This window comes from Pan paniscus, chromosome 2 (genome assembly GCF_029289425.2).
Source record: "Pan paniscus chromosome 2, NHGRI_mPanPan1-v2.0_pri, whole genome shotgun sequence".
Taxonomy (NCBI): domain Eukaryota; kingdom Metazoa; phylum Chordata; class Mammalia; order Primates; family Hominidae; genus Pan; species Pan paniscus.
In genome coordinates, this window is record NC_085926.1 from 195,869,663 (window position 1) to 195,897,015 (window position 27,353).

Below are 27,353 nucleotides of genomic sequence, written 5' to 3' on the forward strand. Positions count from 1 at the left end.
ATCCCAGCTCTTCAGGAGGCTGAGGCAGGAGAATTGCTTGAACCCGGGAGGCGGAGGCTGCACTGCGCCGAGATCAGGCCATTGCACTACAGCCTTGGTGACAAGAGCGAAACTCCATCTCAAAAAAAAACAAAAAGACTTAATAACTTATGCAATATCATATAGCTGCCTTGCTTTCCATTCATATCACCCTGCCTCTAGGCAGTCTTTAGCTAATTCTATTCTCAGCAGTCATTTTGCATACACAGTAATGACTTACCTGTAGACGAGAGCAGTCAGCCACCTGGGCGCCCCTTCGCTCATCTATGTGTAAATACGTTATTCCACTGCCAAATGTCTTCCTTCCTTACCTATCAATCTGAATTTTCTTCAGTGTCTCTGTAGTCATGATGGTCTGCCTTGCAGGTTTTTTGAAGACAAGATCCTGCATTTTGTTAAACTCCACAGCGAACCGGCCTCTGTGTCTGATTTCTGGCAAGTTGGGTCCTTCCTCAGTTATTAACGGACTGGGTATTTTTGTGATTGTTGAAGTCATTGGAAGTTTGTCTAGACTCGTTCCTTCTAGATTCATTTCTCTGCTTTTCTTTTAAAACAATAAACAATTAGAAAGAATTTTTTTAAAGAGACAATACAACAAGAAAGAGGCCTTTGTGTACATTTTTCAACATTATCTTCTCTGACTTCTACTCTATACTCCAAGAAAATGTGCCCCTTTCTTCAGCCACACCAAACCACACATGCCCTGCTGCTAACTTCACACAACATTCCTCTTCTCCGTCATTCCCCAACTTACCACCTGGTACACTCTGCTCAAAAGTAAAGTTCTTTGTGAAATATCTCTGTTAGCAGGCATTTCTCATGTTGTAATTTTTTATAAAGTATCTCCATCAGGTCGTGGTTTCTAGGGTCGGGGGGACAGTGTCTTAGAGATCTTGGTTCCACTTCAAGAAAAACTTTTTTTGAAGACTAGTCTCAAGTTATTTTTGGAACAAGATTGGATATTCAATAAATGTGGCCATCTTTGTAGTCCCATTGCTTAGAACAATGACTAGCATATAGCAGAGACGCAAATGTTCCTTGAACATATGAACTTGAAATACAAATAAAAAAAGGAGAATCATACTAAAAGCAGAGGTTGATAGTACATTTAGTGGTGTGGTGTAGACTTTGAGGATCATGGAGGGAAAAGCCAAAATAATTTTTTTCAGAACCAAACTTGAATATTAAGGGACCGCAGGAACGGCCTACGCCTTTCAGCTGATGGTGCTGACTGTTAAGGGACGGCAGGAACGGCCTACGCCTTTCAGCTGATGGTGCTGACTGTTAAGGGACCGCAGGAACGGCCTACGCCTTTCAGCTGATGGTGCTGACTGTTAAGGGACCGCAGGAACGGCCTACGCCTTTCAGCTGATGGTGCTGACTGTTAAGGGACCGCAGGAACGGCCTACGCCTTTCAGCTGATGGTGCTGACTGTTAAGGGACCGCAGGAACGGCCTACGCCTTTCAGCTGATGGTGCTGACTGTTAAGGGACGGCAGGAACGGCCTACGCCTTTCAGCTGATGGTGTAAACTAAACTGTGGCTAAAAGCTTGAGCCACTGAGGCACACGATGCAGCGACTACACATACGGATTCTGAAGCCATGTTTGAATCCTGCTCTGTCTCTCAACTCTATTGACCTTGGGCAACTAGTTAACATCTCTGTGTCCCCATTTTCCCACTGGTAAAATAAATGGTTATTATTTTAGATTTTGCCTAAGGCAATAAGGGGAAATGTAAGGTCTAGGAGGCTCCACTGTCTTTTTTTTTTGAGACGGGGTCTTGCTCCGTCGCCCAGGCTGGAGTGCAGTGGTGCGATCTCGGCTCACTGCGACCTCTGGGATGCCCCATTTTCTGAGTTCCCTAACCACTATTCCTCTACCTTTATACTTGGACATCTGGAAAAGGAACCAAATGTGTCTCATGGCCTGATTTACTGATTACTAGAAAGAAATGTGAATTTTTAGAATAGAATTAAAGAAACGAGCTAAGTGTTCTAGTTGACGCACTAAAAAAAATTTTTTTTTTGAGACAGAGTCTCACTGTGTCGCTCAGGCTGGATTACAGTGGCACCATCTCCACTCACTGCAACCTCTGCCTCCCGGGTTCAAGCGATTCTCCTGCCTCAGTCTTCCAAGTAGCTGGGATTACAGGCCCACACCATCATGCCCGGCTAATTTTTTTGTATTTTTAGTAGAGATGAGGTTTCGCCATTTTGGCCAGGCTGGTCTCAAACTCCTGACCTCAGGTGATCCACCTGCCTCGGCTTCCCAAAGTGGTGGGATGACAGGCGTGAGCCACCGTGCCTGGCCTCTAAAAATTTACATATATATATATATATATATATATATATAATAATATATTTTATATTGCACGTGCTATGTACAAGATAGGGTTTTTTACCGTAAGGAAAAAGAGAAGAAAAACAGTATTCCCTGCAAGAAAACTCTTTCCAAACTTTGGTCAAATCACTCTCATTTCTGGCAGAACCACGTATATTAATATATTTTTCATCCTTTCATCTCGTAATTCTAATACATGAAAATGTATCTGGAGATGGCCTTAGCCATAAAAACGGCTTTAAAAGAGGGAAAATGCTAACCTTTCCTCTCAAGGTTGTTAAAAGGCTCAAGGATGTCAAGCCTTTGGGAAAGGAAACATCCATATACTAACATTTAAAAATATACAGCCTAGGCCCTACAGGGCGGTGGCATCTTCAAATTCATGAGTCAGAACAACTATAGTACCATGAAATACAAACCAAAAAATATTTTAAGAGATTCACAATTTTTAAAAGATATGAAGCTAACATATTGAGAAATGGGCTTTTAAATTGCTATTAATCAACATGATTAAAGTTACTATAATTATACATATTATATATTACTATTTACACTACAGTAAAATCACAAGGAGGGTTTCTGTTGAGTCAGAAAATTTTGTGGGTAAAAGATCACTATGATAAACCAGAAAAAAACAGTGCAAAAGTTTCATTCATTTACTGGAGTAGTGACCGCTGCTGAACACTGTCGATTAATTTAGGATTTTCATTCTTGATATTCCATGATGGCAAATTACTCTTTTCAAAGGCTGACAGCAGGTAGCATCGAAAAGACTTCATTTATTAACTGAATGCCTTCCCATTTGTTTGTCCTTCTTTCCTTCCTTCCTTCCCTCCCTCCCTCCCTCCTTCCTCTCTCTCCTCTCTCTCTCCCCTCTCTCCTCTGTCTCTTTCTTTCCCTTCCTTCCTCCCTCCCTTCCCTCTCCCTGCCCTCCCTTCCCCCTCCCTCCCTTCCTACCTTCCTCTCTTCCTTTCTTTCTTTTCCTCCCTCCTTCCCTCCTTTCTTCCTTCCTTCCTCTCTCTCTCCCCTCTGTCTCTTTCTTTCCCTTCCTTCCTTCCTCCCTCTCTCCCCTCCCTTCCCCCTCCCTCCTCTCCCATCCCCCTCCCTCCTCTCCCATCCCCCTCCCTCCTCTCCCATCCCCCTCCCTCCTCTCCCATCCCCCTCCCTCCTCTCCCTTCCCCCTCCCCCTTCCCCTCCCTCCCTCCCTTCCTCCCTTCCTTCCTTCCTTTCTCTCTTTCTCTCTTTCTCTTTCTTTCTTTCCCTCCCTCCCTCCTTCCTTTCTTTCTTTCTTTCTTTCTCTTTCAACAAGGTCTCACTCTGTCACCCAGGTTGGCGTGCAGTGGTGTGACCTTGGCTTGCTGCAGCCTCAGTCTCATGGGCTCAAATGATCCTCCCATATCAGCCTCCTGAGTAGCTGGGACTACAGGCGTATGCCACCATTCCTGGCTAATTTTTGTATTTTCTTGGTAGAGACGGGGTCTTCTATGCTGCCCAGGCTGGTCTCAAACTCCTGGCCTCAAGCATTTCTTCCACCTTGGCCTCCCAAAGCACCCATTTTATTTTTTATTCTTGCTGAAGGAGATAATAAATAGGAAGAATACACCAGTCTCTTCTGTACTATTTGTTAGCCAGCTTAAATTGTTAAGATTAGCCTCTTATTTTAAATGCAGTGGAAGATTTTGTTCTTAGATTCTTATCTGTTTGCCCTTCATAAGTTAACAAGGAAGTTAACTTACATTATACAATTCCTGTGATACTTACAGCATTTTAAAACTACCCCAAAACTCGCAGAATGCCAGCTCTGGAAGGGTTCTATGGGTCATTTAGGTAAAACTCCATTACAACTTACAAATGAGAAAACTTAGACCAAAAAAGTGAAATGATTGCTAACAGCACGTAACTATATCCCAAACGTCTCCTGACTCCAAATCCATTGTTCTGTAAAATCTTATCTAAACTTTTTAAACTTTAATGAAAGCTTTAAGAACCCGGGCTGCTCGGGAGGCTGAGGCAGGAGAATGGCGTGAACCCGGGAGGCGGAGCTTGCAGTGAGCCAAGATCGCGCCACTGCACTCCAGCCTGGGCAACAGAGCGAGACTCCGTCTCACAAAAAAAAAAAAAAAAAAAAAAAAAGAGCCCAGGCTGTATATATAACAATAATAATTTAGAAAATTTGAAATTTTAATGGAAAATTAAAGGGAAATTTAATTTTCTTCTCTTGATAAATATGGACTTCTTTACTGTTAGAAATGAAAAGCAAAAACAAAACAAACAAAATGAAAAAAAAGCAATTTACCCTCTTATTTATATAGCAATTTTCAATGGTCATAGAATCAGACATAAGAATATCTTCTGGGCTGGGTGCGGTGGCTCACGCCTGTAATCCCAGCACTTTGGGAGGCCGAGGTGGGCAGATCACCTGAGGTCGGGAGTTCAAGACCAGCCTGACCAACATGGAGAAACTCCGTCTCTACTAAAAGTACAAAATTAGCTGGGCGTGGTGGCGTAATCCCAGCACTTGGGAGACTGAGGCAGGAGAACTGCTTGAACCCGGGAGGCGGAGGTTGCGGTGAGCCTAGACACTCCTGGGCAACAAGAGCGAAACTCCATCTCAAAAAAAAAAAAAAAAAAGTATCTTCTGAACAAGTTATATAATGTTATTATTTATAACTTGATAAATGTGTACTTCTATTTATAAATTGTTTCCATTTTATACCTACAACCTAAGTTACTGAAATGTACAAGAGCTTAAAAATGCATAAAGACTTTGCTCACTACTAAGTTAATTTTCTGATAACTCAGTGCTGCTTCACAGAGGATTCATCAATGACAACAAAGTCATTTTAGATTAAAGCGTTAAGAGTGGAGTTGAATTTCCTCCCCCTAGTGTTCAGTTAGGTTGCAGCAGCTGAGAAATACAAGTTGGGTGGGACAACTCAGTAATTCCATCTCTTCAGTATATAGGTTGTATTTATACTGATTTCAGTAGAGGCCTTTTTGGGTAAAACCAATATACTGGAAAAGGATATTCTGTCTGGTAATATACCTTGAGTTATGGCAATTTCACTCCATCAGTTGAGAGTGCATATCTCAGATAGTTACTGTAGCCCCTTTATCTGAAATAAAGGTGCTATTTCCCACGTGATATTTAATGGCACCAGCCTGGACAACATAGTGAGATCCCATCTCTATAGAATTTTTATAAAAAATTAGCTGGGTGTGGTAGTGCAGGCCTGTAGTCCCAGCTACCCAGGAGGCTGAGGTGGGAGGATCACTTGAGCCTGGGAGGTAGAGGCCACAGTCAGCCATGATGGCACCACTACACTCCAGCTTAGGCCACAGAGCGAGACCCTGTCAAAAAAAAAAGAAACAAAGAAGGAAAGAGAGAGAGAGAAAGAAAGAAAAATAAGTACATTTAACGGGATAGGTACTATAAATGAGGGAGAAATAAAAAATAAAGCAAAATTAACTCATGGTGAGTGGGTCTATACCACGCAGATGCTCTGTCTCCCTTCGTACTGAACGGGCATGATGTAGTTCAGAATAGAGAGCTGGTCTGTGGTGTCCTCCAGAACTGCCGAGATCCTCAGCACATCTGGAAGGGACAGTGGCTCTAGGGTTTCCGGGATTTCTGGGATGATTTCTATGTCTGTTTCTTTAGGTATTCCTTCTTCTTCTACGGTACTAGGTGGTTCGCCTGTCACTGACACCGTCATCTCAGAATGCCAAACTTTTGGAGGAAGGTTTGAGTCTTCCAGGCTGTCTCTAAGGAAAGAATAAAGAAAAAATAAGTCAGCAACCAATATTTAAACATTACTTTAACTCAAAAGCACAGGCAGCAACGTGCTGGGCTCCTGTGATATTCACGTTGTCGTATAATAGAACCTAGATGAAAAAAAGGAGGATTTGGCGTGTGATTCTGCTAAGTATCTTCCGTTTTGACCAACCAAAGGCAAACAACTTACTCTTTTTTTTTCTTCTTTTTTTGAGACGGAGTTTCGCTCTTGTTGCCCAGGCTGGAGTGCAATGGTGCTATCTCAGCTCACCGCAACCTCTGCCTCCCAGGTTCAAGCGATTCTCCTGCCTCACCCTCCCAAGTAGCTGGGATTACAGGCATGTGCTACCACACCCGGCTAAGTTTGTGATTTTATTTTATTTTATTTTATTTATTTATTTATTTTGAGACGGAGTCTCGCTATGTTGCCCAGGCTGGAGTGCAGTGGTGCGATCTTGGCTCACTGCAAGCTCTGCCTCCTGGGTTCACACCATTCTCCTGCCTCAGCCTCCCAAGTAGCTGGGACTACAGGCGTCCACCAACACGCCTGGCTAATTTTTTGTATTTTTAGTAGAGACGTGGTTTCACCGTGTTAGCCAGGATGGTCTCGATCTCCTGACCTCGTGATCCGCCCACCTTGGCCTCCCAAAGTGCTAGGATTACAGGTGTGAGCCACCGCACCCGGCCAGTTTGTGTTTTTAGTAGAGATTGGGTTTCTCCATGTTGGTCAGACTGGCCTTGAACTCCTGACCTCAGGTGATCTGCCCAACTCAGCCTCCCAAAGTGCTGGGATTACAGGCGTGAGCCACCGCGCCTGGCCTACTGTTTAATAAAGGTATGTAGTTCGTGCAATTTGGCTATTCTGGTCAATTTGAATTTGAGCCAAAATTAACTTTTTTTTCCCTAGGAGTATCTTAGATGCTAACCAAAAGTGTCTCATGATGAGTGAAAAACAGAATGTGGTATCCAGCCTCCAAGGGGGCCCAAATGATTCTCACTTTCTAGTGTTAACGCCTCTGCGTAGTCTACGCCACACTGAGTAGGACTAGCCTATGTAACCAGAAGGTTATGGTGGGAATGACAGAGTGTGACTTCCAAGGCTAGGTGATAAAAGACATTGCAGCTTCTGCCTCACTCTCTCAAATCTCTCACTGTGAGGGAAGACAGCTGCCTTGGTATGAGGACACTTCAGCAGCACTGTGGACACATCCATGAAGGTAAGGAACTAAGGCCTCTGGCCGGCAGCCTGCACCAACTTGCCAGCTCTGTCAATGAACCACCTTGGAAGTGGATACTGCAGCCCCCATCAAGTCTTCAGATCATTGCCACCCCTGGCCAACTTCAAGTTCAGGAGAGATCTCAAGCCAGCACCATCCAGCTAACCTGCTCCTAACCTTGGGACCCACAGAAACTGTGGGAAAGAATAAATGTTTATATTTTAAGTCACTAAGTTCTGGGGTAATCTGTTACGCAGCAATAGATAAGGTATACACAGAAATTTAACAGAAGGCATAATTTAAATACATGTATACAAAAAACATTGGAATTTTAAACATACTCTTCCATTCTTCTGTAGCTTCGTTACCCTCCGTGGTATATTTATAATCTCACAAAAGTGCAGTTCCCTAAAATGGGAAAGAAACACTGAGATTAGTTTATGGGCGTCTTGAATGATGTTTCAGTGATTTCTATACCATTTCATTAAGAGAAAATTAAATGATTACGGGAGGTGTGACTATCGCCTCTTTGTGCGGAGTGGAGCAGTCCCAGAGGCGAAAGAGCCTCCTACATCATGGAGTGCAGGTCTATGAAGAAGTCGACTGAGTTATTACTGCTCTACCAAACTCAAGACACATGCACTCTGTGAGCCTCTTCTTTAGGTAAATTAATGTTCAACGTGGTTTTAGTATGTTCTATTATATCACCGATTTTTAATTGGTAATCTCTATATACTTGATTTTTTCTATCATTCTGATTACTGTAATATTTAATTAGGTCACTCAATTCATCTTCTCTGCCAGATAACAGAATTTGCTCCACATGGACTTAGAGGAATAAGTGAGATGACACTTAGAAAAACTGTATTAATTGGGGCCGGGCGCGGTGGCTCACGCCTGTAATCCCAGCACTCTGGGAGGCCAAGGCGGGCGGATCACGAGGTCAGGAGATCGAGACCATCCTGGCTAACACGGTGAAACCCCGTCTCTACTAAAAATACAAAAAATTAGCCGGGCGTGGTGGCGGGTGCCTGTAGTCCCAGCTACTCGGGAGCCTGAGGCAGGAGAATGGCGTGAACCTGGGAGGCAGAGCTTGCAGTGAGCCGAGATTGCGCCACTGCACTCCAGCCTGGGCGACAGAGCCAGACTCCGTCTCAAAAAAAAAAAAGGAAAACTGTATTAATCCTGGAAATCAGTTTAACATTGCTATCAAGATGTTACCCCTCCTCAGTAAACCAAAATCCTTTCTGCTTATATGAGCTTTACAGTGAAAACCCCTATGGAGAAGTTTGCGTTGTACTGAATGGACAGTGAGTGGTGAGTTTCCAATGTAAATTTGTCCACAATAAAGTAACTCTGAGAGAGGTGGTGCAAATATGACTCTTGCAACAAAAATCTTACATGCAAAAATTCAAACACACAAAACAGAATCTTCACATAAATTTGAAAAAGTACTTCAGACTAGCCAAATGTCCTGATGCAGGGGCAGTTTTAGGAGGAAGTAGCATGGTATTAAGCAGAATATCTTTCTTTTTTTCTTTTCCTTTTTTTTGAGATGGAGTTTTTCTCTTCTTGCCTAGGCTGCAGTACGATGGCGCGATCTTGGCTCACTGCAACCTCTGCCTCCCAGGTTCAAGTGATTTCCCTGCCTCAGCCTCCCGAGTAACTGGGATTACAGGCTCACACCACCATTTTGTATTTTTAGTAGAGACGGGGTTTCACCATGTTGGCCAGGCTGGTCTCGAGCTCTTGACCTCAGGTGATCCACCTGCCTCAGTCTCCCAAAGTGTGGAGATTACAGGCATGAGCCAAGGCGCCCAGGCGGATTTTACTTTCTATTTCCATATCTCCTAAGCTGGACCTAGTTGTTGCTGTGTTTGTTTGTTTCCTTGTTTTCTTTTTTGCTTGAACTACTCCAACAACCTCTAAATTGGAAGTGATCTTTTAATTTTTAAATTTTTTTTTTTTGATATCCTGACAGAAGGTTCAGGAAGTGAGCTTTTTAAAATGAAAGGGTGATCTTTTAAAATGGAAAATCTGATCATGTCCTTCCCTAGAACCCTTCAATGGTTTCCCGTTGCCTTAGGACAAAGAAGAAAATTCTTGACTTGGTCCACAAGGTCTGTATGATCTGGGCCCCTCTGTTCCTCTCTAGACCCAACTACAACTGCGCTTTCCTTGCTCTCTGGGCTCCAGCCACAGTGGGCTTCTTTCAGTTCTTCTCTGGACTCATGCTCCCTTGCAACTCAGGGTCTTTGCACCTGCTATTCCTTCCAGTGGAGCCACTCTTCCCTCACCTCTTCACCGTGTAAAGTCCCACTGACCCATCACCAGCTTAAGACAGTGTCATTTTTCTAGGTCAAATCTCTAACATTTTCTGTGCTCTGAGAGATGGACCCGTATGGAGTATATCCAGGGGAGATTCCAGAAAGAGATTCAGTGTAGAGAAGTGAGATCAGACATTTATTCTCCCTGCTCCTTCTCTGCCAGAATATAATTGATTGGTTATGTTCCTCTATCAAAGGTCATGGCTCCTGTCAGGCAATTCTCTCCAAACGTCTCTCTCTGGGCTTGGGTAACTATTCCTTTCCTAGGTCCCGGGAGACTCCATCATCCCTTGTAGTTTCACTGCTGCTTTACCTTTTTTTTTTTTTTTTTTTTGAGACGGTCTCACTCTGTCACCAAGGCTGGAGTGCAGTGGCAGGATCTCAGCTCACTGAAACCTCCCCCTACCAGGTTGAAGCGATTCTTGTACCTCAGCCTCCCAAGTAGCTGGGATGACAGGCACACACCACCACCCCTGGCTGATTTTTGTATTTTTAGTAGAGACAGGGTTTCACTATGTTGGCCAGGCTGGTCTCAAACTCCTGACCTCAAGTGATCCACCCACCTCAGCCTCCCAAAGTGCTGGGATGACAGGCGTGAGCCACTGCGCCCGGCCCATACTTTGTTTTAAAAAGTATTCTTATCATGCTCTACCAATGGTCATCACCTGCAGTTTGAAAAATGCCTTAACTGACACTTGTCCAAGTGATCCTTTCGCTGACTCGTCAGGCCAGATCAGGCTTCTGGGCATTCATGCCACTACTTTCCCGCAGAGCTGTGTTCACAATTTGTTACGTTAGTGTCAGTTTCCCCCCACTAGACAACTGTTCCATGAAAGCAGCAACATGACAACGATGCTCACAGTTGTATCAGGTGCTAAGTCTCAGTGCTCAATAAGTATTTGTGGAACGAATAATACACGAGCAAACGAATAAAACTCACACTTAATGTGTTATTCCTCCCAGGAGGACTTCCATATAGAACTTTGACAAATTAATATCTAATAGTGAAATTTCTAGCACATTTCTTTTTGGGACAGGGAACACTGGGTGGGGTAGTAGGCTACAAGGTACAAGTTCTATCCTGTTGTATTTAAGAGAGGATCTGATTTTAAAAGTGACTTATATACATCTATTTCATACAACTTCGGAGTCATACTTTACTCTCTCTCATTCCTCATCCACCAGCAAATCTTGCCAGAATTTAAATATATTCAGAATTCCAGTACTCAATATCCTCTGTTTACACACCATCACCTCTCATCATAGTCACTACAGGAACCTATAATTATCTTCCTGCTGATACCCTTGCCTCCCTTCAGTTTCAACACAGTGACTTTGTCAATATAGAAGTCAGATAGAGTCACCCTTCTGTTCAGGACCCTTAAATAGTTCCCATCTCAAAGCAGGGGAAGCCTCTTTTACATACTTCCCATCTCAAAGTGGGGAAAGCCTCTTTTACAGTGGCCTCTCTGCTTAATTTTCTCCACAGAAATTATCATCTTCCAACGTGTCATCTATTTTACTTGCTCATTGTCTTGCTCCGCCTCGTAGGATATAAGCTCCACGAGGGCATAGATTTGTTTACTGCCGTGTCATCCTACACAAACCTTGGTACAGGGTAGCCATTCATTAAACTATGTGTTAAATAAATGAATGAATCCATAGGGTAACCCAAATAAATATGCAATAATTCGGAAATGTGAATCTCTGGCGTCCACTAATCCACCTCTACAAGTATCTACGGAGGACCTACTAGGTGCGGACACGAGGCAGCTAAACGAGTTCTCCTAAAAGGGCGATAAAGCCTCCTGCAGGCAGTCCTCCTCATACCTCGGATCCAAAAAGAAGAATGGAGGTAAGAACTTAAGTCATTTCATTCATTTTTTTTTCTTTTGTAGAGGTTGGGGGAGGTGGTCTCACTATGTTGCCCAGGCTGGTCTCGAACTCCTGGCCTCAAGCGATCCTCCCGCCTCGGCTTCCCAAAGAGCTGGGTTTACAGGCGTGAGCCACTGTGCCCAGTCTCATTTCTTGAAAGAGATAAATAAGTAGAGGGGAGAAAAGAAGTATAGAAAAAGAAAAAAGAGAAGGAAGAGGTCCTGCTGCCTTCGTGCTCCCGGCCTTTCTCTTCCGTGCTAGGTTAGGATCCCAGAATTTCCGTTCTGTCTATTGCTGTGTGTATCGAGGGAAAAGCACCCCCCTGTTGGCAAATCAATCTTACAGTCAATCATTCTTTAGGCAGTGGGAACATCCTCCACTCAGGGTTCGCCTTTCCACCTACGGCGTCCGCGGACGCAGGAAGTAAACTAAGTTGTTTCTGTGGCAACGCACAGCTTTGGCGGATTTAGCTGGCTACCATTTTGCCTTCCCTTGTTCCCAAGTAGTACATTTTGCAGCCTACCAAGATGAAAGGACTTAAGAAAATAATTGTAAGAGTGCTATTGAATGTGGCTTATTTCAGTGCGAAGCCGATTTCCGAGGATTGCTTTTCTGGCGTTTGGAGAAGATGCCTAAATTGAGGGCGGAGTCGAAAGATGTTTAATCCCACAAGGCCACGCGGCGGGGCCTCGTCCTTCTCTTACCGCCATCTTGGCTCCTGTGGAGGTGAGTGAAGCGCCTGCTGCTGAAATTTGGGGGCAAATAACCGGAGTAGGTTTTTTCCTGTGCCTTGGCGAGTCGCCGGTGCATATCGGAGTCTCTGCCAGCCATTGATTTCTACGGGTTTCAAGAAGAGGGAGAACAGGATGGAGGAGATGTTGGGCTGATGGTGCTTGGTCCCCTGACACCCGGAGAACGGCTGCCCGGGTTATCCCAGTTAAATTCCTGGGCCTGAACGGAGTGAAACGATGTTTTTGTTCGTCTGCAGTTGTCCATGAGGCAGTGCTTCCTTCATCCGTTTCCTCCCAGTCCATGCCTTCCTTGGCTTGTCTGACCAGTCTCTTTCCTCAGCTTTTCTCCCCCAGCCATTGCATAAAAGTCTTACGTGTGTGTTTCTCTTTAAGTCTTCATTTCTTTTCCTGAGTGTTGCCTACTGATAACGGCATGCATTTTCTCAGGCTTTTCTGAGAGTCATTTTTGTGACTCCTGTCCCTTAGTTTTGTCTTCATGCTGAAGTTTGCTTAGATACCAGCTGTTCTCTGAGGTTTGAATGTCTTGCCGGACCCTGCGTTTCATATGGATGTTCTGGCATTGTTGTCCCCGAACTCTTACATGAAACTCCCATCCAAAAGGAATTTGCTTTAGGGGCTTAAACGAGAGGGGACGAGGTGGGAAACTTGTGTGGCTTGGTTTTAAACTAATCTTTTTGTTTGTTTTAAGGCCTGCTGGGAACGGGACTAACGGGACTTCTAAAAGGAACTATGTCTGGAAGGTACGCGTTTTAAATATAGTTCTTTATTTTTGTGTGTTAGACGTGAACGTAAATGCGAGCTTAAAATTGGCAAGAAAAAACTTAGATGTTTGCTCTGAGTAACTTTTGGGTGGGGGTGATTACAAGTCAGATTGGTTTTTTGAAGCTTATGTTTCATGTTGTGTATCTTTTGTGTCTTAGGCTGTGGTCCAAGGCCATTTTTGCTGGCTATAAGCGGGGTCTCCGGAACCAAAGGGAGCACACAGCTCTTCTTAAAATTGAAGGTGTTTACGCCCGAGATGAAACAGAATTCTATTTGGGCAAGAGATGCGCTTATGTATATAAAGCAAAGAAGTAAGTTTATGACACTGGTAGGTTTTGGGTTTTTATTTGAGATCTGCCTCATTTTCTTTTTTATATAACGGAGTCTTGCTCTGTTGCCGAGGCTGGAGTGCAGTGACTTGGTCTCCCTCACCGAAACCTCCGCCTCCCGGGTTCAAGCAAGTGTCCTGTCTCAGCCTCCCGAGTAGCTGGGATTACAGGCGCCGGCCACCACGCCCGGCTAGTTTTTGTATTATTAGTAGAGACAGGGTATTGCCATGTTGGCCAGGCTGGTCCCAAACTCCTGACCTTAGGTGATCCGCCCACCTCGGCCTCCCAAAGTGCTGAGATTACAGGCTTGAGCCACCGCGCCTGGCCTCATTATCCTATTGAAATAATAAACAAAAGATTCAGCTGAAGTACTTGGTATTGGTTTTTTTGTGTGTGTGACAAGAGTCTCTGTTGCCCAGGTTGGAGGGCAGTAGCGCGATCTTGGCTCACTGCAGCCTCTGCCTCCTGGCTCAAGCGATTCTCCTGCCTCAGTCTCCTGAGTAGCTGGGCTTACAGGGGTGTGCCACCATGCCCGGCTAATTTTTGTATTTTTACTAGAGAATGGGTTTCCCCGTGTTGGCCAGCTGGATTGGTATTGCTGTGGCTTCTATTTTGCGTCATTAAGGAACTTAATGGGGAGTTTTAGAAGGACGTTACTTCTGAGGGTGGTGTTGGATTTAGGTGCCCTTTGCACTTGTAAGCAATAAAGGAGGTAATTCCTTCTATTGTGATCCTTTTAAGGTTTCTAATTTTTTTTCTCGGCTCCTTTTGCCAGAATTTAAGGATTTTTAGGACACTTGTGCTTAATGCATTTTGTTAATGCCTTAAAATTATGGGTTTTTTTTTTTTTTTTTTTTTGGAGACGGCGTCTCACTGTCACCTAGGCTGGAGTGCAGTAGCACTATATCAGCTCACCGCAACCTCCGCCTCCCGGGTTCAAGGGATTCTCCTGCCTTAGCCTCCCGAGTAGCTGGGATTACAGGCGCCCGCCACCCATGCCTGTCTAATTTTTGTATATTTAGTAGAGATGGGGTGTCACCATTTTGGCCAGGCTGGTCTTAAACTCCTGACCTTGTGATCCACCCACCTCAGCCTCCCAAAGTGCTGGGATTACAGGCAGGAGCCACTGTGCCCCGCCCCTTGTTTTTTCTTTTCTTTCTTTTCTTTTTTTCTTTCTTTTTTGAGACAGAGTTTTGCTCTTGTTGTCCAGGCTAAAGTGCAATGGCACGATCTCAGCTCACTGCAATCTCTGCTTCCCAGGTTCAAGTGATTATCCTGCCTCAGCCTCCGAGTTAGGTGGGATTACAGGCGTGTGCCACCACACCCAGCTAATTTTATGTTTTTAGTAGAAACGGGGTTTCACAGTGTTGGTCACTCTGGTCTTGAACTCCTGACCTCAAGTAATCCACCTGCCTCGGCCTCCCAGAGTGCTGGGATTATAGCGCAAGTCACTGCACCAGGCCAAAATTAGTTTTTATGCATGCCTAAAGATGTTTATGCTGTAGACTTTTTTTTTTTGAGACAAAGTCTTGCTCTGTTGCCCAGGCTGGAGTGCAGTGGTGTGATCTCAGCTCACTGCAACCTCAGCTTCCCCAGTAGCTGGGATTACAGGCGTGCACCACCACACCCGGCTAACTTTTGTATTTTTAGTAGAGACAGGGTTTCACCATGTTGGCCAGGCTGGTCTCGAACTCCTGACCTCGTGATCCACCCGCCCCAGCCTCCCAAAGTGCTGGGATTACAGGCGTGAGCCATCGTGCCATTGCACCTTAGCGTGGACAACAAGAGCAAATCGTATTGTCTTCACCCACTCCAAGCCAATTAAAATCTCTGGCAAAGTGTTTTAATCATTGCCCCACCTTTTCTTCTACAGCCAATGTGTTCCTTTAAAATTTTAAGTCAGGTGCAGTGGCTCACACCTGTAGCCCCAGCATTTGAGAGCCCTAGGTGGGAGGATTGCTTGATGCCAGGAGATAGAGGCTGCAGTGAGCTATGATTGGGCCACTGTACTGCAGCCTGGGTGACAAGACAACCCCGTGGTCTTTAAAGGAAATATATATAAAGTCATATCCTTTGTACATTGCTCGAACCTCAGTAGTTTCTCTCATTCAGTAAAAGCCCGTCATTAAGAGCTCCATAATTCTCTCTATCTCAGCTGGGATTAACCCCTTGGTGTCTTCAGTCTTTCCTCTGGCCAGGACACACACTCCTTGGCCCCAGTGCCTGCGCTAGTCATCCCCTGATCACTTCATGGCATTTCCCCTCCCTTTCCAGTCTTTGTTCCATGGTCACCTCAGTGAGACCTTCCTTGGCTATTTAAAATGGCAGGTAATTCCTCCTTTCTGTACACACAAATATCCTCACACTTGCCCTTTTTTGCTATTTTTTCAACATTGCCTCTGTTATCATCTGACCTATGTATTTTCCTTAAACTTATTGGGTTATCATGTGAAAGAGATTTTTGTTTTATAGCTGCTGTATTTTACAGAAGGGCCTGGCATACAATAGTTACTCGGTAAGTATCTGTTGAATGAATGGTGTTCTAGGCATTTAAAGTTTCTCAGGTGATGAAGTGGGTAACCAGGGTTGAGAGCCACTCGTGTAGAGGTCACCTTGAATTTGTATCCAACTATATCAGCTTGTATTCCTCTTCTTTCCCTTTTTAAAATCAGCAATACAGTCACTCCTGGCGGCAAACCAAACAAAACCAGAGTCATCTGGGGAAAAGTAACTCGGGCCCATGGAAACAGTGGCATGGTTCGTGCCAAATTCCGAAGCAATCTTCCTGCTAAGGCCATTGGACACAGAATCCGAGTGGTGAGTATGGTTTTTAGCAAAATGGACGTCTGATGAATCAGACTAAGTTCAAGGTGTTGCGCTTTGACTTCTGAGGACTTCTGTGGTTGTGAAATTGACACCAGTAAATTATGCTGCAAAATTTGTGTATTGCAGAACACTGGAGAGATAGTAATTGAAAGAATAGGTGTTTGGTGGTTTGTTTTTTGTTTTTTGTTTTTTTTTTTTTTGGGAGACAGGGTCTCACTTTGTCACCCAGGCTGGGGTGCAGTGGCATAATCACAGCTTATTGCAGCCTCGACCTCCTGGGCTCAAGCAATCCTCCCACCTCAGCCCCCCAAGTAGCTGGGACCATAGGCATGTGCCACCACACCCAGCTAATTTTTGGGGTTTTTGTTGTGTTTTTTTGAGACAAGGTCTCACTTTGTCACGCAGGCTGGAGTGCAGTGGCATGATCTCAGCTTGCTGCTACCTTTGCCTCCAAAGTTCATGTGATTCTTGTGCCTCAGCCTCCCGAGTAGCTGGAATTACAAGCGTATACCACCATGCCCAGATAATTTTTTGTATTTTTGTATTTTGTTTCTCCATGTTGCCCAGGCTGGTCTTGAACTCCTGAGCCCAAGTGATCTGCCCACCTTGGCCTCCCAGAGTGCTGGGATTATATGCTTGAGCCACCACAGCCAGCCTTGAATAGTTTTCTGGTGAAGATATTTATTGGGCACTGAAGTAATTGTTAGAAAGCAACAATTCAACAGTTACGCCTGGCATAATTGTTAATATTTTGCCATTTCCATCATGTCAGTCTTGTTAGAACAGGTGTTAGTAGCTTTATTTTGTACATGAAGAAAACAGACCCATGTTCCTAGGTCTCAGGTCTTTGGTGCCAGCCTTGGACTCTAAATTTTTCTCAAATAGTTCGTACTTTTTCTTTAGGGTCCATTTTGGAATGTAGACTGTATATTCTTGGGACCAAGAATATATGCATACCATGTATTCTTGGGGCCAGGGGGTACTGTTGAACCCTGCTAAGTGGTTCATTAGGGTTTATCAACAGAGGAGGCTTTTACTCTGTCTTTAGAAGCAGCAAAATTAAATGTACCTTCAGTACATGTTTTTCTTTTTCTTTTTTTTTTTTTTGAGACCAGAGTCTCATTCTGTCACCAGGCTGGAGTGCAGTGGCGGGATCTTGCCTCACTGCAAGCTCCCAGGTTCAAGCGATTCTCCTGCCTCAGCCTCCCGCGTAGCTGGGACTATAGGCATGTACCATCATGCCCAGCTGATTTTTGTATTTTTTAGTAGAGACAGGGTTTTACCATGTTGGCCAGGATGGTCTCTATCTCTTGACCTTGGGATCTGCCCACCTAGGCCTCCCCAGTGATGGGATTACAGGTGTGAGCCACAGCACCTGGCCAGTACATGTTTTTTATGAGTGCTGGTTCTTACGGTATGTTCACGTAGAGACTGAAGGCTATAAAAACTTTCTTTACCACTAGAACATGTAATTGGTAGCCTTTCAGAGATTTATCCATATTACGGTTCTTGATTTGTAGACGTATATATAACATTCACCTAATGTTTTATGTGTTCTTTTTTCCCCGCAGATGCTGTACCCCTCAAGGATTTAAACTAACGAAAAATCAATAAATAAACGTGGATTTGTGCTCTTGTATTTTTCAGTGGATTAAAAAACTTACTACCTTAAATTGATTTGCTACATGCTTAAAATGATGGAGGATGCCCAGCATTTTTGGAGTACAAGGAGGTCAGAGAGACATGTGATGAAAATTACAGGGCGAGTACAGAGATTTAGAAGGGAACGGGTTTTAATGTGAGTATCTTTGACAGAGTCTTGCTCTGTTGCCCATGCTGGAGTGTAGTGGTGCTCACTGCCGCCTCACATTCAAAGGCTCAAGCAATCGTCCCTTGGCCTTTGAAGTAGCTGGGACCACAGGCTCACGCCACCATGCCTGGGTCATTTTTAAATTTTTTGTAGAGAGGGTCTGACTCTTGCCTATGCTGGCTTCAAACTCCTGGGCTCAAGCAATCCTCCTTCCTTGGCCTCCTGAAGTGCTGGGATACAGGTATGAGCCACCACGCCTGCCAAGTGCTTTGTGATACTATGCATTTGTTCAATACAGATTGGGAAACCTAAAATTTGAATGGAGATTATGTTGATGGGCTTTGGCAGTTCATTTGGATAGACTGGGATGAGAAGCTCTTGGGACTTGTGACTGGACAGAGCATTCCAGTATATTAAAATAAAATTAAGCCATATTACTCCACTCATAAAAAGCAATCCTATGGTAGGTACATGGAGGTTGGGAATAGTGCACGGAAAGGTGGCAGCTTTCTTTGCCTTCATGTTTTAATCTGGTAAAGTGCAAGATTGCACTTTAAGCAGGCCTCCTAAATATTTTAGATTTCTTGGGGATATGCTAAAATAAAACAACTAAGGCATCAGTTTTGCAGTATGGTTTTTTTTGTTTTTTTGGTTTTTTTTTGTTTGGAGACAAGGTCTTGTTTTGTTGCTTGGGCTGGAGTGCAGTGGCGTGATTACAGCTTACTGCAACCTCAACCTCAACCTCCTCGGCTCAGGCAAACCTCCTGCCTCAGCCTCCTAAATAGCTGGGGCCACAGGCATGTGCAGCCACAACCAGTTAACTTTTTAGTTATTTGTGGAGATGAGCCTCACTATGTTGCCCAGGTAGTACTAGATTTCTAATTGATGCAGTAACAATCTTTTTTTCTGCCCCCTGAGGGTTACTGATGTCTACAGCACAGGTATTAACAGATCTTTAAATTGCACTGAAAATGTCAACAAGAAACTGGGAGTTTGCCACCTAAGCCCTTTTGCAGTTTTGAAGCGTGTATGGCTTCTCTTGTCTATGCTGCAAAAGAATTAACATGCTAGAAATGTATTAGGGTAAGAGGGTGAAAGAAAGGATTGGGTAGGAAGAGCACACTGGCTGTTGTGTTACTTGGTCTTCCATCTCCTGGAGACAGGACTGGGAAGGAAAGTTTTTGTAGTAAGGGAAAAGAGTGGTAATACTGTCCAGCTTTCCCGCTTCCCCTTCCTCCAGTAACATCCTGTTACAAATCTGTTAACCTACAAAGAGGGTAGTGAGATATACTGACCCAAGAGAAAGCAAGAAGCCCTCCCCCAGAGGTCCCTCTGTGGCAGTTCTAAGAAAGGTTTGGTCAGTCCAATGGTGGTATGCAAGCCAAAGCTGCCATTGTTGGAGTCCCGTGCTTCGTGGACGTGGGCTTGTGTTAGTACTCTGCCAGGCTCATTAGGATTGTGGTGGTTTTTTTTTTTTTTTTTTTTTTTTGAGACAGTCTCGCTCTGTCGTCTAGGCTGGAGTGCAGTGGCGCAATCTCAGCTCACTGCACGCTCTGCCTCCCGGGTTCACGCCATTCCTCCTCCCGGGTTCACGCCATTCTGTCTCAGCCTCCCAGGATTGTGGTTTTAAGGCAAACAAAGTGCACTGATGCTGTATTCACCAGAAGTGAGCAGTACTTCAAGGCCGGAAGTTGGAAGTTGTATATTAGAATGCTAATGAAATTGAACTTGGGAATTAATGCAGTCAGCGGGTGGAAGTGCTGATCTTGGACACCCACTCCAAAAGGCCAACATAAGCTAAAAGTACCTACTGTGTTCACTGTGCCAGTTAAGTAGATGTGATCAGTAGTACTCGGGGTATTCAGGGATAGAGGCATGTAGGTATACTGGCTGTGTAACATAAAACCGTAAAGTGTAGAGGAAGAAATACGGCGGCATCTCAAAGAGGAAATGGCAGGAAGAATTTAGGAACACAAGTGGCTGACTGGAAAGTCCAGAAAACTAAAATGCCACATGAGAGGTCTCCTGTACTGTACTGAGGATCTTAGGCTTAAGATTGTTCTTGAGTGTAATACAATGTCACTGAAGAACTTGATTCACAGGAAATTTTAAAATTTACTCATTTGAGACGGTTTCTGTTGCCCAGCCTGTAGTGCAGTGGTGTGATCATAGCTCACTGCACCTTTGAACTTCTAGGCTCAGGCAATCCCCTGCCCACAACCCCCAGAGAATCTGGGACTATGTGTGCATGCCAGGCACGTCCAGCCAATTAAAATTTTTTTTCGGGGTCCCAGGCTGGTCTCAATTCCTGGCCTCAAGTGATCCCCCTGCCTTGTTCTCCTAAAGTACTGGGACTACAGATGTGAGCCACCAGCTCAGATTTCAAATCCCAATGGCAGCCCAGCATAAACAAGGGAAAATTAGGTGGGCTTTTCAGTCTCAAATGGAGAATTCTAACATGTTTCTGGCTTTGGGGGCTGGATGGGTAATGGTGCATTTACAAAGTTGGGGAATCAGGAGATGGTTTTGTGGGAGGAGCTAAAGTTGAATTTGAGGAAGCTGTAAGATGTTAACCTGTGGACATATCCATGAAGACAGATGGGTATTTCAGGTCTGGGTTAGGCATATGGAGAAGTGGATGGTATTCTGAGTGGAACAGACGAGAGCAATGGAGGTGCTTACACGGTAAGTGGTAGGCATCTGAGCAAAGTGGGGAAAACAAACGGTTGAGACTTTAACTCGAGTAACTTACATGTGCAATGGCAAATGAGACTCAAAAGCAAATACATGCTCTTCCTTACTGAGATGATGCAGCATTTGTAAATAATAAATGTATGTTTTTATGTTTTTCTGCTCCCATATGGAAATTAAGTCAAAAGTACTCAAGTCACCGTTGCCAAAGGAGGAGTCCCGTGGTTTACAGGAAAGGGCTTGCGTGGCTGGTAACTTGTCCACTACGCCATTGAAACAGCTTTGCCTCCTGGCTGGGCGCGGTGGCTCAACGCCTGTAATCCCAACACTTTGGGAGGCGGAGGCGGGCGGATCACCTGAGGTCATGAGGTTGAGACCAGCCTGGCCAACGTGGTGAAACTACGTCTCTACTAAAAACATAAAAATTGGCCGGGCGTGGTGGCGTGTGCCTGTAAACCAGGCTACTCGGGAGGCTGAGGCAGGGGAATAGCTTGATCCCGGGAGGCAGAGGTTGCATTGAGCCGAGATTGTGTCACTGCACTCCAGCCTGGGCGACGAGTGAAACTCCGTCTCAAAAAAAAAGAAACAGCCTTTCCTCAGCATAACACTATTGTTACAGCCAGGAGCTTAGGATGACTGGTTCCATTCTTTATTCACAATAGCAATTTATTTGTGGTATTGTAGTGGAAAGGGCACGTTTCCTAAGTTACAAATGTGGTTTGGAATCCCACCGTCCACTAGTTGTGGGATGATACACACATTTAGTGAGTATTTACTTGTAAAATGGTAATACTTAAAACACCACCCCATCCTCGTATCTCAATCTCCACCCATAGTTTGTAACTTGAGGTTTTCCTTCTTTCCTACTCCTTCATTTCCCAGTATAGTAGCTTACCTATTCAATTCCCGTTGAATGACTTCCAGCTCGGTGAGTTCGTAATTTTACTTCTTAGTGTCATGAGCCACTGGGATTTGTCCCAATTTCCCATTTTGTATAGTTCCTCACGGCTCAGTTTCGAAGGCAAGGTTTCCTTAATGGCCAGGATCCCCTTATCTCAGGTGCAGTGGCAATTCTTGGCTGGAAACTAAAAGATGGAGTTGAGTAAAACAGTAAACGGTGTATCATAGATTTTTATAGGAAATGGCGTTAGTTAAGTAATGGGCCTAAAGTTGGTGACTCAGGATAAGTAAATGAAAGTATTCCACTCACCTTTTCATGCAGAGGACTACACTGAAAGATTTTGCAGAGGGTTGTATGTACGTCTAAACACCTGGCACCTAGTAAGTGCATGTCACTTTGGTAAATGAAAGAACTGAAAAACTGCCTCAAGACACCCACATACGGCCAACGCCCGCTAGCCTTTCTTCCTCCCACAGCCCCACTCACGTGGGCCTCCAAACAGTATTTATTGGCCGGCTTCGCGCCACGAGACGCGATGGACGTGATCGCCGCCCTCATCTTCTGCGGCGAACTTCTAGCGGGTGACGCTGTCCAATCGGAAAGCGCCTTTCCGCCGGCTGGGCCCTCCGCCTGCCCCCAGCGGCGAGGGGCGGGGCCGGCGCGGGCGCAGAGGCGTCACGCACTCCATGGTAACGACGCTCGGCCCGAAGATGGCGGCCGAATGGGGCGGAGGAGTGGGTTACTCGGGCTCAGGCCCGGGCCGGAGCCGGTGGCGCTGGAGCGGGTCTGTGTGGGTCCGAAGCGTTTTACTCCTGTTGGGCGGGCTCCGGGCCAGCGCCACATCTACTCCCGTCTCCTTGGGCAGTTCCCCTCCCTGCCGGCACCACGTCCCCTCTGACACTGAGGTAGGGCGACAGGGGCGGGAGCGGGCCCTCTCAGGGTAAAGTCACCCAGAAGGAGCAGGCGTAGGAGATAGTGACTGGGAGAAGGTGTCCTGGATGAGAAAGCGAAATTGGGGCAGAGCCTGAACTCTTACAGGCCTGGGACCCGCTCTCAGCTCCCTACACCCTGCAAGTTGGCTGTTAGGCGCTCAGAACAGTATCACTTCTGTGCGGAGGGTTGTGCTTAGCAGTGGCCCTCGAGGAGTGGTTTTCAAACTTGAGCGTGCATCACAGTCACCCGACGCACATGGTACAACACAGATTGCCGCCCTCAGTCCCCCACTTAATGACTCAGTAGGTCTGGGATGAGTCCCCAGAGTTGACAGTTTACGTTCCCAGCTGGTTGGTGAGATATGCTTGTCCGGGGACCACTTTAGGAACCGCTGACCTGAAGTTTCGGGAAGACATTGAACGGAGAGCCAGATAGAGGCGTTGGTGGGACGTTGGGGGCTCACTGGAGACAAAATTCAGGTTTCTTTTCACGTTATGTCGTCACTTTGTTTGCTTTACCCGGTTCCTCTGCTCTGGAAGTGCCTGCCCGCCTCCCATCCCATTTTTCTCTCTGCTTAAATTCTTTGTCTCATTTCAAATTCCCTAACCTCAAGGCAGCCTGCTGAAACCACCACAGCGCAATATTCTTTTCATTAAAAAGTACATCGTGTCTGTACTCCCTCCTGGCATTTAACCAAGTACTGCTATGGGATAATGGCTTATTTTTTAGGCGTATCTTGCCTTTGCAGTTAGATTATAAGGTTCCGTGGGATAAGGTTTGTGTTTCATACTTTGATTCCTTCACAGTATTTAGGTCAGAGGTGGGTCCACGATAATCCATATTCTTTGAGAAAGGGAGAGTACCTGGGGCAGGGCTGCATGCTGATACACCTACACATGTTCAGTTCAGCCCAGAAATCTAAAGACACTCATTTTTATGGTAATTTCCCAAAATGTTACATGCATACTCTTCATAACCAAGTGAGCCAAAATATTAACTTCGGAGTTTATAGCTTTTTTGCAGCTTTTATCATGACACTGCATTTTGGCTGAATTCTTTAAAAAAAATTTCCCACAAAACCCTGCACTTCTCTCTTTTAATTTGGATTAAAATAAGAGAAAGAGTCCTGGTCCCTAATACGTTTCGCTAGTTCCTCATAGAGTATATAAATACCCTGTCGTCCTCACTATTCTCCTTGTTTTAACCTGGACACAGAGTATAGCCAGGAACTACAGTGTTCACAGTAGTTAGGCTAATGACTATACCTCTGTTCAATGCTACAGGAAATTACATAACTTTTTTGGTTTTGGTGGTGTTGGTGAGCTACAAAACAGTTTTACTTTTTAACTGGTTCTCAACTAAAACCTGTAAGTTTTGTTTTTACCTTTTATTACGCCGGTACAAACAACATCAGAATAATTTAATGAACCCGCATGGACCCATCACCTAGCTTTAACACCTAGCTTTAAGGTTCCACCATTCTTGTTTCATATACTTTCAGCCATTCCCCAACCCCCGACTTGAGTTACTGTTCTTTTGAAGTTTTTTGGTAAAATTTACATATATTGAAATGCCACAAATGTATCCATGCACATCCACATAAAGCATACAACCCATCACAACATAGAACGTTCCCATATCTCCAGACGTTCCCTCCTGTCCTGTGCCAGTCTCCTGCCCACCCCAGGCAACTAGTTTTCTAATTGTTTTTTTTAAATACTAGATTAGTTTGGCCAATTCTAGAGCTTCGTGTATTGAATGGAATTATATGGTATGTACTCCTCTGTATTTGGCATCTGCTCAGCATTATGTCTGTGAGATTCGTGTTGTATGTGATAGTAATTTATTCCTTTGAATTGCTGAGTATTCCATTGAATACTTATATCACAATTTGTTTTTCCATTATCTTGTTCAAAGATGGGTATTTTGGTTGCTTCCAGATTTTAGCTATTATAAATATAGCTGCTGTCAATATTCTTGTACAGTAATTTTTGTGGATATATGTTTTCATTGTTCTTGGATAAATACCTAGGGGTGAAATTACTGGGTCAAGGGTAGGTGAATGTTTATAAAAAATACTAACCCTTTCTCCAAAATACTCTACCATTTTACACCCCCATCAACAAAATATTAGTTATGGTTGCTGCATATCCTCACCAACAGATGTCCTTTCTAAGAAATCTTTAAATACCCCCTAGGTCATAAAAATATTCTCCTGTGTTCTAGAAGCCTTCACTTTTAGGATTATGATTCATCTGAAATTAATTTTTATATATGATGTGAGATAGGGGATCAATATCCTTTTTTTTTTTTTGCCCCATATGGGTATTCAGTTGCCTGGATTATGTACCTCTGTAATAAATATTGAAATCAGACAGTATTGTTATTGTAAGCATTCCTGCTTTGTTCTTCCTTTTCAAAATGATTTTGGCTATTTTAAGGCTTTTATATTTCCGTATAAATTTATTTATTTTTTGGCAGGGGGAGGCTCAAAGACAGATCCATATAAATTTTAGAGTCAGCTTCTCAGTTTCTTCAAAAAAGCCTGATGGGTTTATGATTGGGATTGCATTTACTCTATAGATGATTTGGAGATAATTGACATCTAACAGTATCAAGTCTTTCAATCCATGAACATAATGTATGTTTCTCCATTTATTGAGGTGATGCATAATTTTTCTCAGCAAAAATGTATAGATCTTGCATTTTTTCTTCTGTTTTCTTTTCTCTCTCTTTTTTTTTTGTTTTGTTTTGAGACAGTCTTGCTCTGTCACTCAGGCTGGAGTGCAGTGGCAGAATCATAGCTCACAGCAGGCTTGAACTCCTGGGCTCAAATGATCCTTCTGCCTTAATCTCCCAAGTAGCTGGGACTCCCAAGTATGCGCCACTACACTTGGCTAATTTTTTGTTTTTTGTTGAGACAGAGTCCAGGTGGGTCTTGAACTCCTGGCCTTAGGCGATCCTCCTGCCTCGACCTCCCAAAGTGCCAGGATTACAGGCATGAGCCGCCATGCCCAGCCAGATCTCGCATGTTTTTTGTTAAATGTTTTCCTGAGTCTTTTATTTTTTGATGCCATTGTCAGTGGAATTATGGTTAAAGTTTTCCAATTGTTTGCTGCTAGTATGTAAAAATACACTGCTAGTAGGTAAAAATAATTTTTGTATATTAACCTTGTCTTCTGAGACCTAGCTAAACTTATTTATTCTACTAGGGTTTCCTCCCTTACAATTTTTGATGTTAGCAATGTATTAACTATAAATAGGAACAATTTTTGTTGTTGTAGTTTTGTATCATTTATGTATTTTTCCCCCTTATTGCTCTGGTGAGGACAGGCAGTTCCAGGCTGAGCAACAGTGAGACAGCACGCCTCCTTGCCATTTGTTCCTGATCTTGGGACCAGTCTCTGACCATTAAGTATGATGTTAACTTTACATTTTTTTGTAGTTCCCTTTATCAGACTGAGAAAGCTCCCTTTGGTTTCTGGTTTCCCGAGGGTTTTTATCCTGAATGGGGACAAATTTTGTCAAATGCTTTTCGTTTTTTCTGGTAATTATTGAGATAATCGTATAGTTTCTCACTTTATGAACTGTTATGTGGTAGATTACATTGCATTTTCCAATAGTAAATCAACGTTGCTTTTTTGGGATAAACCTTACTTGGTCATGTTGGCTTTGGTAATTTTCTTTAATGTTTGTTTCTATTTCATTGTTTTCTGTTCTTTGTTATTTCCTTTTTCTACTTATTGTGGATTTAGTTTGCTTATATTGTTAGGCGGAAACTTAGATGACTGTTTTTTAACCTTTTTTTCCTTCTAATGTAAACATTCAAAGATTAAATTTCTAAGTACAACTTTAGCTGCTCTTCACAAATTTTGACACTTTGCATTTTAATTATCATTTAGGTTAAATTTTTTTTGTTTGTTTTTTGTTTTTTTTTGAGACAGAGTCTTGCTCTGTTGCCCAGGCTGGAGTGCAGTGGCGCAATCTCAGCAGAGCAACCTCGGCTTCCCGGGTTCAAGCGATTACCCTGCCTCAGCCTCCTGAGTAGTTGGGACTACAGGTGCACGCCACCACACCCAGCTAATTTTTGTATTTTTAGTGGAGATGGGGTTTCACCATGTTGGCCAGGATGGTCTTGATCTCTTGACCTTATAATCTGCCTGCCCTGGCCTCCCAAAGTGCTGGGATTACAGGCGTGAGCCACCACGCCCAGCCTAAAAAAGTTTTTTAAGAGACAGGGTCTCGGTCGGGTGCAGTGGCTCATGCCTGTAATCCCAGCACTTTGGGAGGCCGAGGTGGGTGGATCACCTGAGGTCAGGAGTTTGAGACCAGCCTGGCCAACATGGCGAGACCTGTCTCTACTAAAAATACAAAAATTAACGAGGCATGGTGGTGGGCACTTTTAATCCCAGCTATTCTGGAGGCTGAGGCAGGAGAATTGCTTGAATTCAGGAGGTGGAGTTTGTAGTGAGCTGAGATTGTGCCACTGCACTCCAGCCTGGGCGACAAGAGCGAAACTCTGTCTGAAAAAAAAAAAAAAAAAAAAAGAAAGAGACAAGGTGTCCCTCTGTCACCCAGGCTGGAGTGCAGTGATATGATCATAGCTCACTGCCACCTCGAACTCCTGTTTTCAAGCAGTCTCCCCGCCTCAACCTTATGAGTAGCTAGGACTTCAGCCACATGCCACCACACCTGGCAAATTTTTTATTTTTATTTTTGTAGAGACAGAGTCTTGCTGTGTTGCCCAGATTGGTCTTGAACTCCCAGTTTCAAGC

The 27,353-nt window shown here is 44.2% G+C and overlaps 3 protein-coding genes across 30 annotated transcripts in view; 2 read left to right on the forward strand and 1 right to left on the reverse strand.

Moving 5' to 3' along the window:
* The window catches only part of IQCG (IQ motif containing G), a 77,898-nt gene extending 55,553 nt beyond the window's left edge, over positions 1 to 22,345 (reverse strand). For 2 of the 7 annotated variants that reach the window (XM_008953825.5, XM_055110838.1), the window contains exons 1-4: positions 11,530 to 11,931; positions 7,714 to 7,780; positions 5,872 to 6,145; positions 351 to 583 (exon numbers count right to left, since the gene is read on the reverse strand). In XM_008953825.5, the coding sequence (XP_008952073.1) occupies positions 351 to 583; positions 5,872 to 6,145; positions 7,714 to 7,721 (515 nt within the window). In that variant the 5' untranslated portion in view covers positions 7,722 to 7,780; positions 11,530 to 11,931. Of the gene's footprint in view, positions 1 to 350; positions 584 to 5,850; positions 6,146 to 7,713; positions 7,781 to 11,529; positions 12,032 to 21,639; positions 21,830 to 21,954 lie in introns of those variants that run through there. The other 5 variants (XM_055110839.1, XR_008624985.2, XM_055110837.1 and 2 more) reach the window with 5 other exon arrangements.
* RPL35A (ribosomal protein L35a) lies at positions 12,220 to 17,882 on the forward strand. Of its 2 annotated transcripts, none has more exons than XM_003806445.5 (5): positions 12,220 to 12,300; positions 13,015 to 13,066; positions 13,247 to 13,399; positions 16,090 to 16,234; positions 17,815 to 17,882. In XM_003806445.5, exons 1-5 carry the CDS (start codon positions 12,231 to 12,233, stop codon positions 17,836 to 17,838), a joined length of 444 nt encoding a protein of 147 aa, XP_003806493.1. In that variant the 5' UTR covers positions 12,220 to 12,230; the 3' UTR covers positions 17,839 to 17,882. The 2 variants fall into 2 exon arrangements, with proteins under 2 accessions (XP_003806493.1, XP_063458760.1); XM_063602690.1 differs by lacking the exon at positions 12,220 to 12,300 and adding an exon at positions 12,327 to 12,345.
* LMLN (leishmanolysin like peptidase) overlaps positions 22,314 to 27,353 on the forward strand; it is a 112,550-nt gene continuing 107,510 nt past the window's right edge. For 12 of the 21 annotated variants that reach the window (XR_008624975.2, XR_008624974.2, XR_008624976.2 and 9 more), the window contains exon 1: positions 22,331 to 22,550. Coding sequence is in view for 7 of the 21 variants with exons in the window: in XM_034958048.2 (XP_034813939.1) it covers positions 22,332 to 22,550 (219 nt within the window). In the remaining 14 variants the exon portion in view is untranslated. Of the gene's footprint in view, positions 22,551 to 27,353 lie in introns of all 21 variants that reach the window. The other 9 variants (XR_008624984.2, XR_008624981.1, XR_008624982.1 and 6 more) reach the window with 5 other exon arrangements.